The sequence below is a fragment of the Prosopis cineraria genome, unplaced genomic scaffold (genome assembly GCF_029017545.1).
Source record: "Prosopis cineraria cultivar Desert tree isolate PC_DT_omini unplaced genomic scaffold, ASM2901754v1 PC1, whole genome shotgun sequence".
NCBI classification, from domain to species: Eukaryota; Viridiplantae; Streptophyta; class Magnoliopsida; order Fabales; family Fabaceae; genus Prosopis; species Prosopis cineraria.
Genome location: NW_026555332.1, coordinates 23,799,050 through 23,819,648, shown reverse-complemented (window position 1 = coordinate 23,819,648; position 20,599 = coordinate 23,799,050). Strand labels below are relative to the sequence as shown.

At 29.2% G+C, this 20,599-nt stretch overlaps 1 protein-coding gene across 4 annotated transcripts; it reads left to right on the top strand.

Annotated features, from left to right (window-relative positions):
* Positions 1 to 11,703: 11,703 nt before the first annotated feature.
* Positions 11,704 to 20,395, top strand: LOC129291163 (agamous-like MADS-box protein MADS2). 4 transcript variants are annotated; one of them, XM_054928385.1, is made up of 9 exons: positions 11,704 to 12,461; positions 12,617 to 12,691; positions 15,477 to 15,555; positions 15,806 to 15,867; positions 16,538 to 16,637; positions 17,133 to 17,174; positions 17,257 to 17,298; positions 18,655 to 18,791; positions 20,054 to 20,395. In XM_054928385.1, exons 1-9 carry the CDS (start codon positions 12,277 to 12,279, stop codon positions 20,136 to 20,138), a joined length of 807 nt encoding a protein of 268 aa, XP_054784360.1. In that variant the 5' UTR covers positions 11,704 to 12,276; the 3' UTR covers positions 20,139 to 20,395. The 4 variants fall into 4 exon arrangements, with proteins under 4 accessions (XP_054784360.1, XP_054784385.1, XP_054784378.1 ...); XM_054928410.1 differs by lacking the exon at positions 20,054 to 20,395 and adding an exon at positions 17,893 to 17,938; XM_054928403.1 differs by lacking the exon at positions 12,617 to 12,691.
* Positions 20,396 to 20,599: the final 204 nt, after the last annotated feature.

Below are 20,599 nucleotides of genomic sequence, written 5' to 3'. Positions count from 1 at the left end.
ATTATGCACAAAACTCTTCAAAACTCCAACTTTATCATTTGTATTTTCTTTTACATAGTTATAATACTTAATAAACACAATAAACTGTATAGTTACCTCAAACCTTTTGTTTGATAGAAAGGGTTACCTGTGTAACTTCAATCCTATTTAAGCTCCTTTCTCACATTTGCTTTAACATTTTCTAGAAATTTTCTCTCACTATTCTCTTTCTAGATTAGGGCAATTCTTGCCTATAGCTCTAAAGCCTTATCATTTTGACTCCAACCAATCATAAAGCACTAATTTAGTTCTAAAAAAACCTTTCTATTACTATAAGGTAAGAAATCAACTCCTTAAAACTCCCTAATTCACTTTCTCATTGGTTAAAACTAAAAGCAAATAGGGTAGATTCAAAGGTTAAGGCAGTATGCGACTTATCCAATAAGTAACAAGTCGGAGACACTGTCTTTACTCTTGATTTAGCTTTCCCTAGCACAGCTCTTACTCTTCTGCACGTTTGAGCTCTCCTCCTATATTTCTCCCTTCTATTTCACGAGCTGGATATGTCTCTATTAATCTAATTTCTGCTTCAGGCACTACGGCGTGTGGCACAGTAAGGGAAATCCTCACTATACTCACACACTCTGCTTTAGGACTCCACCCTTCTAGTCGTATCTATTCATATAACATCTTAATGAATCAAAATAACACTTCACCACTCAGAATCCTATTCGCACATTAGATCACTAATCCATTCTTAATCAGTCATTAATACAGGATTAGAAATTCAAGATGTTACATTCATCCACCGCCATTTGACCAATTTGCCATTTCTATCTTGTTGTTTTATAACTTCCTCGCTAATTTTATTCTATGCTCATTCATCAATGCATATATATGATGTTTTCTCTCTTTCGCTAGCCAAGTATTGAAAGATTTAGTATGATTTGTTGTTATGTTGTCCCATCTTTTATATGGAAATCTTGCTAAGGCCCAATGATCTATATCTTCATTTGTTTCAAACCATATTGCCAACTGTGGGAAGAAAACCATCAAATGACCTATAGCAACATGAAATTCTATTTCCAACCTTACATATGTAATATTATCCAACAATTTAAGTGCATTTTCCTTGGTCTTCCCATCAATCCTTCACATGCCTCTATTAATTTTTGTAAACACAAAGCTATAATTTTCTTTGACATGACGACAACAAAAGACATGTCAATTGCCATCAAATATTGCATGCACTACACCAATAATAGAATTATGCATGTTTGCCATTATGGTCAATTGAACTTGATGCATGATCTCTCTCACATTTTTAGAAAACCAAGCCCAATTATCATATGTTTCTTCACCTACTATTGCATAAGCTGATAGTAAAGTTCCCTTATATGGACCACTTAAATAACTTCCATCAATAAACAAAAGTGGATAAGCACCTTAAATCCTTTAATGCAGCATTCATATGCAATAAAGTCTATCAAATCTCTAATTTGTCAAGGCAACCACTTTGCAACTGCGTTTGAGTCCATCTCTTTCAATTTCTCACAAAGGCATTGGATCTACATGTATGATTGTTATGGAAGCCCAAGTGTTTCCTCCAATGCTCCATCGTTTGCTCTTAAAGCTTGCTGATATGTGAGGTTTAACCCATACTCCTTATATAGATCTTGTCTAATCTCATTTGAAGTTTTCTCCACATTCCCCCTCACAACATCAATGATGATTGATGATGTCAATCTTGAGCTAGCCTTTTGCTTTAATAGAAGGTTGTCTTGAGCAGAATGCATATGTTCATTGTGGAATTTTTTCACATACAATATAGAGGTTGTCTTCTCAATAGCATAAGCTGATATTTTTCATTTACAACCATCAATATTGCATTTGACAATAATCTTCTTAGGGCTATTTCTCATAAATATGTAACTAAATCTATGAGCAAGGCTGTATTTATATAGTACTTTTTTTAATACAATTGCATCATCAAATGTCTGGCCAACATTCATAAATAAATCCCTCCATTGTACTTAATTAACCTCAAGGAGTGGTGAAAGAGCATTTTGTGTTGAACATGACAAAAAGAGTAATGTACTTTCAAACTATTGTCTACAAGGAGATCCTGACAGTGACCATGGTAAGAAATCCTCCATACTGCATTTAGAATTACTCACAGGTCAATATAAATGATGATTAAACTAATTAAAAATATAAATAACTAAAAACAATAACTTATTCCATCGAATAATCCATTGCTCCATGTATTTCATTATCATTTCTCTCAATATATACATGTGTTGACTCATCATTATACTTTATCAAATATTGTACTCCCTCGTCGTCTAATAGATCTATGTATGTGTTTTCACTAAACTTCAATGTAAATTTCAAGTCAGCTGTAATACTTTCAACTCCTATCACTAATGACACCATCTTCAACAGCTCTTCATAATTTATGTCTTCTCTAATCAATTTAAAAATTAATCTCTCACCTTCATAGGTCATCTTCCCTTGTAAATCTTTTACAAAATGTCTTTCAATGTGAAAATAATAAAATACTTCTTTTGTTGAAATACTTGCCATATGGGAAATAAACCTATAACAACTAGAAGCAATACACAAATTTATTACTTCACAACTATCCTTAACTATGTTTTTTATCCTAATTTTTGGGATTTCTATATTTTATGTTCCCCAACTAGGATTAATATTCTTAAGGGGTCCTTAATTGTCATTTTCCTAAACAACAATCATATAATTTCAACAAAAACACAAGAGATATTGTAATGTATGACAAACAACTATTCTTATCTCCCTCCATTAACCTCGAGCTATAATCCTCATTCGGTGCTAGATTACCAAGTCAAAAGTAAATTAATCAAAACCCTTATAAGCCACCTATTAGGCCTCCAATAGGAGCTTATCATGTGGTATAAAAATACAACAACAAATCTTTTAACACCTTCCACAATAGTCAAACAATTATATTTCAACGTTGGACAAATATAAAATGTTACCATCTTTACAATTTTTCATTTCTAACAATATTACAATATAATATCCCACTTGGCAAAACATTTCAAAATACATAATTTCAATTATACAATTTCTGAATAAAATATCCACATAATTTTTCAACAAACATCCCAACATATTTTTCTAAATAATCACACAAATAACAGTAGCCAACATTAATCACAAATTAAAGCATGGTTACCTCATTGCTTATTCAATAAATTATTCCTTACAATTTCTCTTTTACCACAATCTTCACCAACAACACAATCTACACATAATATATTATTTATAAATATTAATTTCTAATAAAATAACTCTAATAATAGAATTAGAGAATATAATATAATTCCTAATCCCATTATTAATACAATTCTAGAGTTAGTACCCTCAATTAAAATTTCTAACTCCTTTTTTAATCATTAATAAATACTAATAAGCTAAAATCAATCTCTAAACCAATTTCTATTATCAAAATTTTCTTTTTTATTTCATAAATTCACACATAAAAAACCCAAAAATTGAAAATTTAATCTCAAGTTTAGAATCATCATTATAATCATAATAATCTATTTCTCATTCTAAATAATTATCTAAACCTTAATAAATTAACATATATTTTTAGATTTAAAAAAAATATACCCATAGAAGTGTAGAGTTTAACTCATAAGCCTCAAATTCAAATCTCATTAACAAATTAATACTCTAAAACATTTATTATGTTACTAACAACCTCAATAATAATATTTATCTAACATAAATTTATCCCCTTTCCAAACTTTAGATTTTTCATCATCATCAAATCAGAAACTAAAGAAAATGTATGACTAAAAAAAAAAATTTCAAACACTTGTACAATTTTAAAAAGTTTAAAATCACACTTAAAATATCTTATAAGAAGCCTTACTTTTAAAAATCAGCTCCCCAATCGTCGGTGACTCACGCTCCCCCTATTTCTGCTCACACACGGGAAAGGAAATTAAAAGACAAAGAGAAATGAAAAAGAAAAGAGGGGTGTGTATTGTTTTTTAAAAAGGATGTGGGCTCCACGCTATAAAACTCCCTCCTTCATCTTTTTTATTTTTTAACTTTATATACCTAGATGGAAAATCCGCCCCCTTTTCTATATATTTTTTAAATTTCTATATATATATATATACATATTTCATTCATCAATCTCCCTTTATATTTATTTTTCTTCTTTCCTAATAATAATAATAATTGTTAAAAATATTAACTTAAAATTATATCCCAAATTAAATATAATAATTTTTTTTTACTAATTTACTTACTTCTAAATATTTTTTAAAATTTCTATTAACTAAAATTAAGTATTAAAATTTAAACTGTGATGTTACAGAAATCATCCTCATATTCAAAATATCCGACTCGTGGTAGTGCCATTAGTACACATACATGGGTCCCTCCAAGCATGCCATAATTGTTTCCAATATTTTTTGTGTAGGCATGCCGGAGGAGCGTGTTCTCAAAAGGTGCATTGTTCTTGACTTCTAGATCAAACTATGAGTTCCTAAGGTCCTTTACCTCAATTTTCCCAAGTGCAGGTGCTTAAAAGTAAAGTAGAGTAATGAATATTTTGTAAGTAAATTAATAAATAAAATAGGACAATAAATAAGTGAAGTAAGAAAGTTCTAATATTAATTTAAATGAGAGACAATTTGTCATTTTTTTCAACAATTTAATATCAAATCAGTACCCTTATATTGTAGTAAAATTTTATAAATTTAGGAGTTTTGAATTTAAATAAGTATGGTCCAAGGGTTACTATTGAAATTATCCCTATTTAATATTAAACAATAAAAAATGGGAAAGTGGAAGAGGCGGGAATCTAATAAAAAAAAAAGGAGAAAAAGTATTTTTTTTTTTATTGGCCAATATAAGAGGTTTTGGAAAGAAGGATTTAAATTGATATTATTAAATGCTATTTGGTTTTTGTGAGATTCCTATGCTAGTTATGTAAAATGAAGAGATGAAATCAAATCTATTAAAATATTATTTGTATGTATAGATTTATTTAAATATAGATTCATTTTATATTTCTTATATGTATATAATTTAAAAATATTAAGTTAAAAACGGTTAAACCATGAGAGTCATGACCTGCTGATTTTTTTGATTCATCGTTCTATCTAGTTTATGAAATATTGTATAAAATAATTTTCTGCATTTTCTTTCTGTTTTGATTCGCTTGTTTTATGTATGTCCATATTTAACTTTATATATAATTTTGTGTAAATTCACCAGATTTATCCAAAGTTTTTAAGTTCAAAATTAGTTAAAATGATGTATTACAAAATTAATTAGATTAAACATTTATCCCTGCCCCTCAGATTTTTCTGAGTCCATGGTCACAAATTAATACAGCTCATCCCAAAATCCGTATTAACGTACAACAGCCAACACCCATGCTACATTCCTACTCTACTTACAGAGCCGCGTCTAGGTATTTTAAGGCCTACAGCAAAATAAGTAAAGAGACCTAATCTATAATAAATTATTAATCTTTATATTATTTTTTTTAGCTTTTTGAGTTGCAAAATCATATAACAAAATTTTGTAAATTATAATATTTCACTCTTAATAGATAATAAGGCTAGTTCATTTTAATCAATCTTGTAACATTTTTTATTTCAAATATGATTTGAGCAACTTTAATTTTTTTAAAAAAGTTATGCAATAGCAACTGTTACAGGTATTATTAATAATATTCTATAAGCAATACATACATTTAGAGAAGTATTTAATCTTTTGACATAGTTAATTTCTTCTGTTAATACTTCTCTCAAAAATTTTAATTATGAAAATAAATCAAAACCATCAATATCATAATTGTCATTAAAACTTAAGAACAATATTAATTATACAAAATTTTTTCAATTCATCATCATCCAAAGTTTTAAATTTTTTCAATTCAAATAAAAAAATAAAAATGATTTCATATTCTCAAAATTGTTCAAGTAGACTCCCAATAGGAAAATGTCCAATATGAAAAAAATCTTTAGCTGAATGTATGATCTCATCACTAAGATTTTCATTAAAATATTTGTTTTCCTATGATTATACATTTTTCATGAAAATTAGGATTTATATTCATTTCAGTAGCTATATTTTTTTGTAAATTTCAAAGTAGATGCAAAATCATTTTCTCTATAATTCTTTAAATAAGTAATAAAGCCTTTTAAATGATTTATAGCAACATCTATGTATATATCTGCAGACTGAAAGATCTTACAAAATATAGAGAACTGTAGTTTGTAGAAAGAGAATAAATAATAATTAATAACTAGATTAAGACTAACTTAATAATTAAATATTATTTTGAGAACATGCAAATGTTTTCATTCTTTAATGGGGAGAAAAATTGGGGTTTTATTTTTTCATTTAGCATTTATTATAAAATTATACAAATATATGTCCCTTCATATTAGGAATATTAATAACATTTTTTCGGGGCCTAGGCAATTGTCTTAAATTGCCTTGAGATTCCCATGGCCCTATCTACTCTTATATATATATATGTGTGTGTGTGTCAATCAAATTTAAATTACCTTGATTATTAGAATAACGACGCTTCACTGGCCTATTTCGAAAAACAAGTCTAACTAGTTATTAAATCTATGAAGGTATTGGTTTTAATGGTATGAAAATAATTTGAAGTAGGCCAAAATTGATGTTCTTCCGTTAAAATAGGGAAACATACTTATTGGTCATTGTAATTTTATCAAATTTTATTTTTAGTTTCTGCAATTTTTTTCAATGTTTTAAATTTTTATAGAGATTGAAAACACTAAAACTATATGGGCGTAACAAAACTCATCTAATATTACTGAAATGATAGAAACTAAAAATATTAAAAAATACATAAATTAAAAGAAAAACTCGATGAAATTATAATGACATATGGTTGTGCCCAAAAAAGAAATGCAATTTATTTTCAAAATAAACATTTAGGGTTAATGACAACATGACACGTTGAGGTCCATTTTCAGATAAGTGATGACATTCTGATATACTTCTTACAAGACACTGAAGAATGACACCGATTATGGATTTGGATTTGTTCCATATCCAATCTCATCCATTTATTTAATTATTCATTTAGTTTAATGATATTAGATTGCTAATATATATATATATATATATATATATAATTAGGATTTTCAAGCACACATGTCGGCATATTATAAAGCCATGTTAGCTCCCTATTTTCCTCTTGTGATGATGACACATGGATGCTAGATGATTAATTTTGCAGAAATAATTTATTATTTCCATAAGGTTGCATTTGAAAATATACTGCATGCATTTAATTAACGAATACAATGCATTAATTTTGAAATTTAATTTTTTTCATTTACTGAAAATATGATCAAAAATTTCAATCTACCTTTTAGAATAATTGCAATCAGCATTTTTCCCGCCAAATGATCATCATTATCTAATTACATTGAATATTATTCCTATTACAACCTATAATTACTATTGTGATTTTGCATTTAAAAATTAGGTGACCATTATATTGTTATCTGCAATTATTTCCATTAATATCTAGAATTCCTATTCCCATTTAAAAATGTTATTCTCCCGTATTGCATTTGAAATCAAATCATAGAGCAATTTTGGAAACTTATCATTCCTATTATCACCCGTAATTAATGATTCATTATATGTATAATAGTAGATATTTAATTTATTTTTTACAAGTGTTTGGAATGTGAAAATACTGTCATGCAAAAAAAATTATATATATTGATTATGGTCGTTGACTTATGTTAATTTTCTTGATATAAATCTTACTTGATAAACATGCACGGTAATTTCCTCCTCAAATATTTCATGGCATATAATTTTATATACTAATATATATATTGGTATGAAACTTGGAATAAATTGCAGTATATCGCTCATTGCATTTAACTCCATAAATCCATTTAATGTCGGCCTAATTAAATTTATTTTTAAATAATCCAGATATTTGAATTTGCAAGTTGCCTGAATACTCCAACCATATACGTTGGACTATATATATAGTGGTATTTCTTTTTTTTTTTGGTGCCAAATATAGATATTAGTATTTCAATTGCATATTTTCTTTCTTTTTTTATCATTATTTTGTTACAAAAACAACTAAAATAAGAAATATCATGCTTCCATGTAGGATCCATGAATTTCTTAGGTTGATTCATGTGGATGAAAGAATTGTGTGTTTTTTACATTTACTAGAATAATGATTATAACTCTTATTTTGATTCTCTTATTTCCAAAAGGAAAAAAAATTGGTTTGACTCTTATTTAATTAATATCAATAAATGATATTACTTAAGTATAATTAGCGATGGTAAAAGGAAACTTTCGAGATTCAAAAATAATAACTAATTGAAAGTTGAGATTTCAAATCAAAATTCAAATGAAATTGATTATAACATATATTATATTATAATCGTATATAAATCTAATGATTAATTTCATTGATGTCATATCTATTAATAATTGGGATATAGTTTGAAATTCAAACATCCCTTTTGTTAATGTTAGATCCTCTATATACATAGCTCACTTTTGGTGAGAATCATGTTCTTTTGTATCTTTCAATTGACTCTGCAATTGTATGTTTTGATGTTGTCTAAGTCAAAGAGGATTGGTGCATTTGAGAATGCATACTATGGAGAATGCCTTTATATAGGCTTACTTGAAGGTGTTGTTTTCATGGCTCGGCAATCATCACATCTACATTGGTATTCATAGTATATTACTTTGTTTATATTTTTGAATGTGTCTGGGGTAGTTTAAGTAATGTAATGAAATATATAATATTTGAATATATATATATATATATATATATTTACCTCTTGAGTGTAATTTGATTGCAAGACTCTGCGTGTCTCACTTTTGCAACAATAATAAACTTTTGAAACTAATAGAGGGTGGTTTTACAATTCATGCAAAAAATTTCAGAGAGAAGGTGAATCCTTTGGGAGTCTAGATTACTGTGTTAAAAGGTCAATAATGCAAGGTATTTACATTTTTCATTTTCTTCATGTGATTGTTCATACTTTTTTATCATGGAGTTCTCAAACATGAAAAAATGTAGTGCTCTAGAGTTTGAGATATGGGGTACTAGGTAGTTCTCAAGAACAAGAAGATGTAGTTCCCCATGGGGTTTTAAGTGGGCAATGTAAAATAAAGTTTTATTGAATTTAACATTGTTGTTACTAATAAATGTATGAGATATTATCAATTTGAAATTATGATATCCTAATAGAATCTCATAAATCTATTATGATATTTAAGATGAGGCCTCCACGAATTACAATGTCGAGACATCCTATTCAATCTTGAACATGGTAATACATACATACATTATATTAATTTCTTGTTGTTATCATATTGTATATATGCATTAATTGGTGTATGTAATTTTTGTTGAAGTTATATTTATATTTGAGATCATATTGGCGTATTTAATTTATATATAGAATGTTAATATGGCATTTTGATTGGTAAAAAATTCATTTGAATTTAGAGGTGTATGTTGAATTAACTTGCACAATAAAATGGAAAAATCATCTATCCATATCTGTATAAAATTAAGGTAAGCAAACACATGTGTCGTTGTATTAGCAAGATATGTCAGCTGAACCTTGTCCTCCCATCTTGACATGTGGATGACCAACTCATTGTTTTTTCAATAATATCTGACTTAAGCATTGAATACTCCTCCATTGATTATTCGTTCAATTTCTTTCACTAATTTCTCCTTTAATTTGTAATATTTCAAAAATAATCAACCCATAGATACATAATGCATGCATTAATTTATTTTATTACATCAGTATTTTAAGTAAATATTAATAATATTGGATGCAAATTTAAATTTTAATAAATTTAATGATTATTTTATTTTGTGGATATAATGCAAATATCCTTGCAAATAAATTTTACTCCATATGAATCACAATATAAGTCCTTTTCTAGAAGCTTTATTTAATTCAAAATATAAGACATTTGATAGGTATTTTATTTTTTCAGTTACACCTTTACTTTATTGAGCAAAAAATATGGATGTTTTGAATAAGTCAAATGACATATTTATCACTTTCAAGGGCAAATGATTAGAAAGATATGAAATTTTAAAAAAATCAAAATCTTAACCATTTTTTAAAAATAAATTAGTTAACAATAATTTATATTGTAGTATGGAAGGAGTATTGATTTGTCCTTCAATTTAAAAGAATTGAAAAATAATTAACACATATTTGGCCAAAAAAAAAAATCAACACATAAAGATCAATCACATTGATTTTAAACTACATCAATATTTACTAAAACAAATTTTAATAAGATTCAATCCAAATTTAAAATTAGTGATTAAACTGCAAATATCTATTGAAGAAAATAATCTTAAATTTATTTGTGAATAAATTGCAAATATCCTTGGTAAATTATTTTTGGATTCTTAATGATCACTCTAGAAATATTTTCGCAACTATCCATACTACCGCACTAACACAGGCAAAATCAATGGCAAGCGTGAAGGATGATATTCTTTGGGATAACATTAGTGTGGTCCAAATTCCAACTCGAATAAATTTAAAAAATTTTAGAGTTGAGCTTAGGAAGATTGAATTTCTTTCACTTAATTAAGAAAAAAAAGGCCAAGGTATATAACACATATTCATATTAAATATTAATTAACTAATCTCTTAAAACTTAATTCATTTTGTATTTAGAGGAAACATATATATATATATATATATATTTGAGTGCATTGTTATAGATATTTTCTTAAAAAATTTAAAAGATTCATATTATTATACTTATATTATTTTTAACATGTAAATATCACAAAATATTCTTGAAAATGTATTTTAATATCAATTTTAAAATTTAAGATCCACATTTAAAAAAAACAATACAAAATTTTACTCAAGATGGAATGAGACATCTTAACACTAAAAGAGAGAGCTTGCTCTTAATTAATGGTAACGCAAAAACTTTAGTAACTCAAATGATATTAAATTAAAGGAAAAATTAATTATTTAATCATTTAACTTTTAATTTAATTGTAATCTAGTTTCTTAATTTTAACATGTCACGCTTAACTTTAGTTGGTCTAAAACATTTATCCTTGCCTTTAGTGGATTAACGCAGATCATGTTTATGTGTCACTAATTGGGTTAATTAACTCCATTAATTTTTGCTACTGTGGCCTATACATTTACACAAATTCAAACTCATTACCTTATGTTTAAGCAACTAAATAACCCGTTCCAGTAGGATCAACGCCTATTAGTGAAATTTACATTTTTTAATATCTCAATTATATAACATATTTGAACAAAATTTACTTTTTAATGATTACACATATTGTATAATATTTAATCTTTTATGTATTATTAACTTGTATAAAAATAAAAAATACCCCATGCATTGCACCAGTGCATTGCTAGTTATTAAAATATTAAAATAAGTATACCATTCATTTAATGATTATCATAAATAAGCATTATACACTTATCTTCTAAAGCATTTAAGTGATGATATTGAATAATTTATTTATTTTAATATTATAATTAACAATATCACGCCATTAAATCAAACAAATAAATAAATAAATATGATTGAATGTGAAAGGATGTATTGAGAAAGAATACAGAAAATATCCAAATCCCTCGCGTTGCTTTACAAAAGGAAAAATGACTAATAATAATGCTTGAAACAGCTGTCCCTAAGCGCCAGTCTCAAGTCTTCCACAATGTACCACTTGGTCCCTGCCACAAATGTGACGTGCAAATCACGCGCTAAAGTGCGGCTGAGCAAAAATTTCCTTACCAAAAATACCTCGGCAAAGAACATCATGGGAAAAAAAATATTGCATGAAACTGGAAAGGACGCCAAACCAGAACCTCCATTCCGTTTTCTTTTCTTGTGGCGATTGCAAAACCAGAAGATAAAAGAGAAAACTTTAGAAAGAGAAAGACCAATCTATCTATCTCTCTCTCTCTCATGTTCGTTCTGTTTTTTGGCTCTTCTTCCTAGGGCTTTCAACTTTCTCGCCATTTTCACAAATTTGGTTCCATCTGGTTACTAACCCAGGAAAGAAGGAGTGGCTAGTTACCCCATAGGAGGAGATCAGTGAAGAAGAAGAAGAAGAAGAAGAAGCAAGAAGAGAGAAAAAGAGAAGGAAGATAAGAGATTGTATAGAAATAGAAAAGGGAAAGAGAGAGTGGAATAGAATAATAAGAAGAAGAAGGCGATATGGGGAGGGGAAGAGTGGAGCTGAAGAGGATAGAGAACAAGATAAATAGGCAAGTGACATTCGCAAAGAGAAGAAATGGGCTTTTGAAGAAAGCCTATGAGCTTTCTGTTCTCTGTGATGCAGAAGTTGCTCTCATCGTCTTCTCCAATCGTGGCAAGCTTTATGAGTTCTGTAGCACTCCTAGGTACGTACCTCCCTTCAGATCTATGGCACTTGCGAGTTTTCCATTGTTTTGTGGCTTAATCTGCTGCTACCTACTACTGCATAGATATGTGCGTGTGACTTGCTTCTTTCGCCAGATCCATTTTTGTTTTCACGGCTTTTCGTTTCTGTGTTTAGGGGGTGGGCGTGTGTGCACACGGTAGATCTGGTGATAGTACATAGTCAGATGAAAATCTCATCGTTGTATTACTGGTTCGTACTATCGAAGATGATTGACAGGATATTTATCTTCTTTAATTTATTCTCTCCCACCTTCTAATTTCTTTCTTTGTCTCTAGTTATCATTATTATTATTATTTGAACTTTGGTTTGGTTTCAAATTAGAAAACTTAGTTTGTTTTGTCCCAAAAAAAAAAAAAAAACTTGTCGTTATTTTCTTTATTAACTGTATGTATCAACTAACCAATACGCTTTCCAATTCAATGAAGCAAGGGCATAGCTCTAGCTTTGTTTGGAACCAGAAATAAAAAAAAATAAAAAATTCTTATTTCTTGTTTCCATTGGAAACACGTATCATTATACTTAGAGGGAAATAGTATCGAGTGATATATATATATATATATCGAGAAATTTTGCATTTGATATATATTTACATAGAGATCTAGAGAGAGGACCAGATTATGCCACCAATGGTGATCTTGTAACGTTAATAGCACTAAGTATTTCCTTCTTTTAAGCATGAGGTTGCAAGTTCAACCCTATGTGATGCAGTAGGTGTGTATGAGTTCCTTCTCTTGTGTGAATGATATTAAGGGGGGGGGGGGGACTAGACTATACTCGCTGTGTATATGCATAGATTTATTTAATAGTACACTATTTGGTAGGTTTAAAAATATTTTCCGTAAAAGAAATGAGAAATACATTTATCCCATTTTGTTTTAAAATATATTTATTTTTTCCTTCCTAGAAAATAATTTTCATTGTACCAAGTATGTACTAAAATTTTTGTGGTATTTATTATGAACGAGATCATAGTATTAAGAAAATTATGATCATATAAACGAATAAAAATATTTTACAGGTACACCATGGATGAGCGTATTGTTTCAGCATTTATAATTTATAGTTATTATATATATGAGTAATTATTATGACATGTTATAGGTTATTAATAGAAGGCTTTTGCACTAAAGATGTGCAATACGACACAGGGTGAAAAGGGAGGGACAATATACTATGATATATGGATCTGCTATATTTTCTTGGGAAACAATTTCTCCCTTCACGTTTTATATGTAAAAGTAAATGAAAAATTACGTGTAAATTATTTTTTTCTGATAAATATGTTTTGAACATATTCAGATTTTGTGCCCTTATTTTTTATGAAGAGGAGCGACAAAAACACATAAATATCTCTATAAATTGATCATATTGGTTTATTGTTCGGGTTAGAGTTTGCCGCGTTTATATATTGATTTGAATGAAAACTGGATCATATTTTTTATTTGCGTTTTTTCAATTTAGAGAAAACCGCACGAAAATTAATTTTTTTTGTTAATTAAAAATAATTTACGAAATGATATGTGCGCGCGCGCGCGCTTTGCTTGATCTTACAAGGGATATCTTATACCTTTGGTTGGTTGAAATTCTTTCTATTTATTTTGTATATATAAGGCCTATTGATTGCGTTTGACATTTCACTAATTGCTTAAGCTACTTAATTAATTAAGATTATTGTCACAAACTTCTACTCCTTTCGATCAATTTTCTTAAAAATTTTAGACTTTCTTTCTTTTTTTTTTGGGTGCTCTGATTGCTATGTTTATGGGTTTGTGCTTAGATATGCCCACTACTCCAAAATATTTTAAATACACAATTTTCAATCACTTTTTTTTCCGACTCTTAAGTGTGGGATGTTAGATCTGTATAAAAACATAGGGATGATAGCAGATGAAACGATGACGGAAAAATATTTGACTCTTCATTATCAATATGCACATGCATCTTAATTAAATTATTACATTTATATAGCAAAATGTAGTAAATTCCTTACTTCACCTGGATAATGAAAGTGAAGTTGTGTGGAAACTATGGTAAGAAATTACGTAGTCCAGCTTCAAGCTGACAATTTCCCATCTTTGCCCTCGTTCACTGTGTTAACAACAAAATATGTCCTGAAAAAAATTCATAAATTAATTTGATGTACATTTAATTCTTAATTGACTTAATTTGCAGTACCTCTCTCTCTCTCACACACACACACACACACACACAGCCAAAGTCCAGCGATAATATAAATTTGATAATACTTGCATGTAGCAGACCTCAAACTAAGAGAGATTTTTCACATAATCGAGCTAGGACAAATAGATTAGTTTATTTAATTCCTTTAGTATTTATAATCATTCTGATTTTCTTACTTCCTGTAATAATTATATTTATATAATATAGTTTTCCTTTTTTATTTTTATTTTATTTTTTATAAAAAGTAAACAAAGAACTTTACTTTAAATGCAAAAGATTTGAATTGTAACCGATAAATGTTGGTCCATAATTCATGGGTTTAAATCTCATTGTCGATGTATGATGACCTTGTTAGTGGGTAATCTGTAAATACCTCTTTAAATACTCATTGAGTTTAAAGGTGTGCTTGGGCTACAGATGAACTTTCAAGATCCAACTCTCCTCAACTTCAAATCAAAAAAAAAAAAAAAAGATTTGAATTGTAACCATTTATAATCCCTAAGTTTTAAATTTCTACGTACGGAAATTAATATTACACAATTCAAATTACTACAGAACGCAAATGCAACATCTAAAACAAAAAAAACACTGGTGCCCGGGGAAAAAAAAGAACACCGATTATAATGAGAAGTGAGCTTTTCAGTTTTTTCATTCCAACACAAGATACAAGAACCAAGGGCATTTTGGTCATTTACTGTCTGTTGTTTTCATAATGCATTATGGTGTACTGAGTAATTCACCATCATCAATATATGATTTTTTAAGATATTCTTTTGCGTGTGTGAAATGCCAGCATGCTCAAAACACTTGAAAGGTACCAAAAGTGCAGTTATGGCGCTGTGGAAGTGAACAAACCAGCCAAGGAGCTTGAGGTGGCCTACTTTCATTTCTTAGTTCTCTCTCTCTCTCTCTCTCTCTCCCTCTCTCCCCGGTAATATAATTTCAAGTAACCAATTTAATTTTTTTATGAGGTTTTATCATATTTTAGAGTGACTCCTTGTAAAATTCTTGTCCACTACTGTATATCCAACTATTTGCAGATTAATCTCTGTCTTATTGTAAAATGGATGTCACATATCAACTTTTGTTCAGTTATTATTTTTTCATTCTCTTGCTTAGCAGACCAGGTACCGCGAATACTTGAAGCTGAAAGCAAGATATGAATCTCTCCAAAGGACACAAAGGTGATCATCATATATTCATAATAATTAAGTTTTTCATCTTAAAAAAAAAAAAGTCAAAACAACTTGTTTTGAACTTTTCCTGTTTTCCTTTGGATATTTAAAAGTAAATTTGGCTCGTATGTAACTTTTTCTCCATTTTCTTTTTTACTGACTTCTTATATACATAAAAATTACTGCAAAATGCAATGTTTTTAAACTATATCATTGCGATTTATTTCATTGGTCTAAATTAAGCATAGTTATATTACGCCTTTTAAGAAGTTAGGGTTCTTTCTAAGATCATATTCGTTACTTAAGAAATGAAAATTACACTAAGAAAAATGCTGCCTATTCTTAGATTAGGCAATACTTTTTTCACCTGTTACAAAGTTAGCTACTGCCATAATCTTAAATTGTTGTTATGTTGGTGTAAACACAGTGCTATGCAGCAGACAAGCGCATAAATGGAAAAGTTGACCCCACTTGTCAAGTGGTTGGGCCCCATCCTATGTCCCTGTTTGCTGCACAACACTTGTCTAGTAATGAAATATCCGTGCCGTCTTTGGAAGATAATTCAATTCAATAACTGAATGCCATGTTGTTTTGTTTTGTTTTGTTTTTGTTTTTGTTTTTGTTTTTGTTTTTTGTTTTTTGTTTTTTGTTTTTTGTTTTTTGTTTTTTGTTTTTGCAGAAACCTTCTAGGGGAAGACTTGGATCCATTGAACTCAAAAGAATTGGAGCAGCTAGAGCGCCAACTTGATTCATCTTTAAAGCAAGTGAGGTCCATTAAGGTAATGAATTGCACTTCCTCAAGTAACATGCACGTAAATTGCTTATCAAGCCACATGGTTAGTGTAGTTTGTGTGATTAATTTGCACACACATGGTGTTCTATGTATTGTTCTATGAGAGAGAAGATTTGAGAATGGTTTCAATAAAATAAATGGAACATTTATGTAATTTTTGTTAGGTTGTCCAAATATAAGTAGATTTAAGTTGATGTATAAAGTCCCACATTGAATAAAGTTATGATGGGGAAGAATGACTAATAAACTTGATTTTTGAAGTTTTGAGCGATGTCTTTCAATTGCTCTTACTCATTTCTTCTCTCTTCCACATTTTTGAGCAGTCGCTTTCCATTCTTAACAATTTTATATCCTAGTTTTGGCCATAAGAAAATGTACCACATATGACTGAAATCATGACTTAATCTGTTTATATCTCTCAATTTTCCCAAATAAGCTTAAAAAATGATTCCTATCACATATCTGCAATAATATTTTGCAGACTCAATTCATGCTGGACCAACTGAGCGATCTTCAAAATAAGGTAAATTTTATGGCATGATTGTTAGAATAGAACAATATTATTTTCTGAGTCTAATACTTGCAAGCTTGTGATTCTAACACAGGAGCAGATTTTGGTTGAAGCAAACAGATCTTTGACTATGAAAGTAATTTATCATCACTTACATTTATTTAGCAACTTCATTCCACTTTCTTTTCCAAATCCTAATTTGATATCCCTCCTAAAGTCTAAATCTTTCTAATAATACCTCTCTCTCTCTCTCTCTCTCTCTCTCTCTCTCACACACACACAAACACACACATTTAAACTAAAAAATTCCCATTGTGATCTAAGAAGTTATGCAATTTTATCAATTAGAAAATTGTTCAAAATCTTATTTTAGTGAAGTAATTAATCCCATTCATAATAGAACTTGAATATTTGAGAAAATGAGCCAAATTTATGTTATTTTTCTCTTTTCTTTCCTGGTATCTGTTTACACTTTTAAGTGTCACACTCTTCATAGAACTTAGCTTCAAGTAGGACTAGTAGTCAACATATATGTCAAGATTCTTATATATAACATATACCAAGCGAATCTCCTCTTCTACCCTACATTTTTTTGTTATCCGAACGTAGCCATGAAGTAAAATAACAAAACCCTGATGCAAATGTTTATGAAGTATCTGGACCCAACTGATATTGATGGGTTTCTTCTTGTAATTTACATGCATTTTTTTCTCTCTTGGCATTCTTCCAGTTTCTCTGCGTTGGAAATATTGGGGTTCACTCATACATTATCTAAGGTCCTAGTCTTTACAAAGGCTCATCTCTTAATTTACTGTTTATGGACTTATTCACTCTCATTTCAACATTTTTCTGCTTGTGTCATGATTATATTGGAAAATATGGTAGAAAAGCTTATTTGAGTTGTGCTCAATGATATTGTTCGTAAGAGTTATTCCACTACATTGGTTAAATTGTGACAACTCTCTAGAATTAAACAAACCCTCCCAGCAGAAAACAAGTTGACATAATAGCAGAAATCATGGAATAGCTCAAGAAAAACAAGAAGGGGGGGGGGGAGGAGGGGGAGTGCCTGAAAATTCACGACAGTGTGTCCAATTATGTGATCTAATCAGCTTTTATATACAAAAAACTCACGAACATTGAGCAATTAAAATATAAGTTAATGACACTTTAATTATGCTTAAAAAACTGGTTTGGAAAATAACGGGGATTATAAGTTACAAAATAAATAGACTAAAATAATAATTCCTCTTGAAATATCATTAAAATATTTAAGATATCCAACACATTCAAATGGAATAAATCATTCAATCTTTCTTTTACATTCTTGCATCAGTATTCATTTCTCAAAATCCAACAACACCCTGTTTTGTAAATATTGTGCCCTGTCTCTGTAACTTGGAGGTATATATGATATAGAAATACTAATAAAATAAGCACCAAACTCCTCTGCATCTGATTTTATTGTTGATTACATTATTATTTTGATCAGTTGGAAGAAATCAATTCAAGAAACAACTACAGGCAATCTTGGGAAGATGGTGATCAAAGCATGCCATATGGTTCCCTGGATGCGAACTCTCAGGGCTTCTTCCAGCCTTTGGACTGCAATCCCACACTACAGATAGGGTATGATAGCATGTCATGATACATGTTATATTTTCTCTGAACACCTATATAAAGCATGGTTATTTTAATTAAAACCGAGATTAAGTATTGGTTAATTGGTCTAAAGCCCAGCAAATTATATGATTTCTTTTGACACCATTTTGTTTTATTGACATGCTTATCAGGCCTTGTGCAGGCTAAGTGGTAATATAGGTCAGTCAGATACATTAAGATTACTTATAAAGAGGGTATCTACCCTTTGCTTATATATTCTCATTTTCTATTATAAAGCATTTCTAACTATTTCACCGGAACTAAGGAGAGGTGGTGATAAAATCATTAATTTTGTTTACAAATATAATAAACTTCTAATTTCAATTTTACCCCCTTTTAAATGAAATTTTTCTAAATTTGTCTTATATTCTTTCTCATAATTAATGAGTTTAAATAGGTGTAATGTTGAACAAAAAATATTTAATACCCTATCAAGTGCTTATATTAATGAGCAAAAATATCTTTTTAAAAAGTGCCCTAATAAGGACCAAAGTAGTATGTGGTGTTGTTATTTTGGCGAGGCAACATATGATACTATAACACAATTGTTTTTGTAGTTGCATATTTATCTTGATGAGGCCAAAATAGTAATTTACTCTCCTGCCGCATCTCTGTATTTACCCCCACATGGTTATGTAGTTTTGCTGCAACTCCAGGTAATATCTAAGTTTTCTACTTTTGACATCAAGCTATAGAATATTATACTGTAAAGTTTACCCAAAAAAAAAAAGAAAGAATATTATACTTTGAAAGTCATTTCTTTTAAGGGAGAACCACATCTACAGATCTCTCAAGAAAATTATTTATAGATAAAAACTAACACGGAACAAATTGTTGTTAAAATACGAACATGGTTTGTTTTTTATTTCTCAAATGAGACTTTTTGTTAATCCTTATTTGTGAATAATTTTCTTAAAGAGTCCTTAAATGTGATTTTCCCTTCTTTTAATTGCTTCATTACAATGTCTACATAATTATGAGTATCATATTTGTGTCTTTCTCTTGAGGACCAAGGATGCTATGTAATTTGATCACATGCTATAAATGAATGTTATGTTCTTTGAGCTTTGTGTGAAGTAGTGATAGGCAAGTTAGCCCATTAAATTTATATAAGGAAAGCTTAGCCTCGCTTGACCTATTTCGATCACCGATGCCATGTCAGTGATGAGACATAATTACCAAACGCATAATAGGCCTATATATAATTTGATGAGTGTATTTGATTTCAGGTACAATGCTGAGAGTTCAGATCAGATGACAGCAACAACACAATGTCAGCAAGCGAGTGGATTGATTCCTGGATGGATGCTTTAAGTGATGATTCTAAGCAAGCAATTTAGCTGTGTGTAAATGCTTTATCAGATTCTACATATATAAGTTTATTACTATAATAAAAACAACGAGCGCTCTAAACAACGAGTTTACTATAAAAATGGCTTGTAAGATGTCTGTCCTATTAAACTTTGTTGATTCAGGTAGAAATAGCTTAAGTCAATTTAATAGGACTTACCTTAATGGTATATTACTTTCAATCCATTTTTTAGTCAATCAATGTGGGACTTTTCAACGCACTCTAATATTTCTCTTATTCGTTCCCCCCCCCCCCGGGCATCTCTTTTTCCCCCTTCCTTTGTCTATTTAAATAGAAAAAGAGCTAGGACAGGATGGCACTTGGGATCATCTTCGAGACATATTAATTATTATGTTATTTTTATTGTTTATTTGTTTATATTTTCTATTTAAATATTTTTATTTACTTTTTTAAATACTTGAAT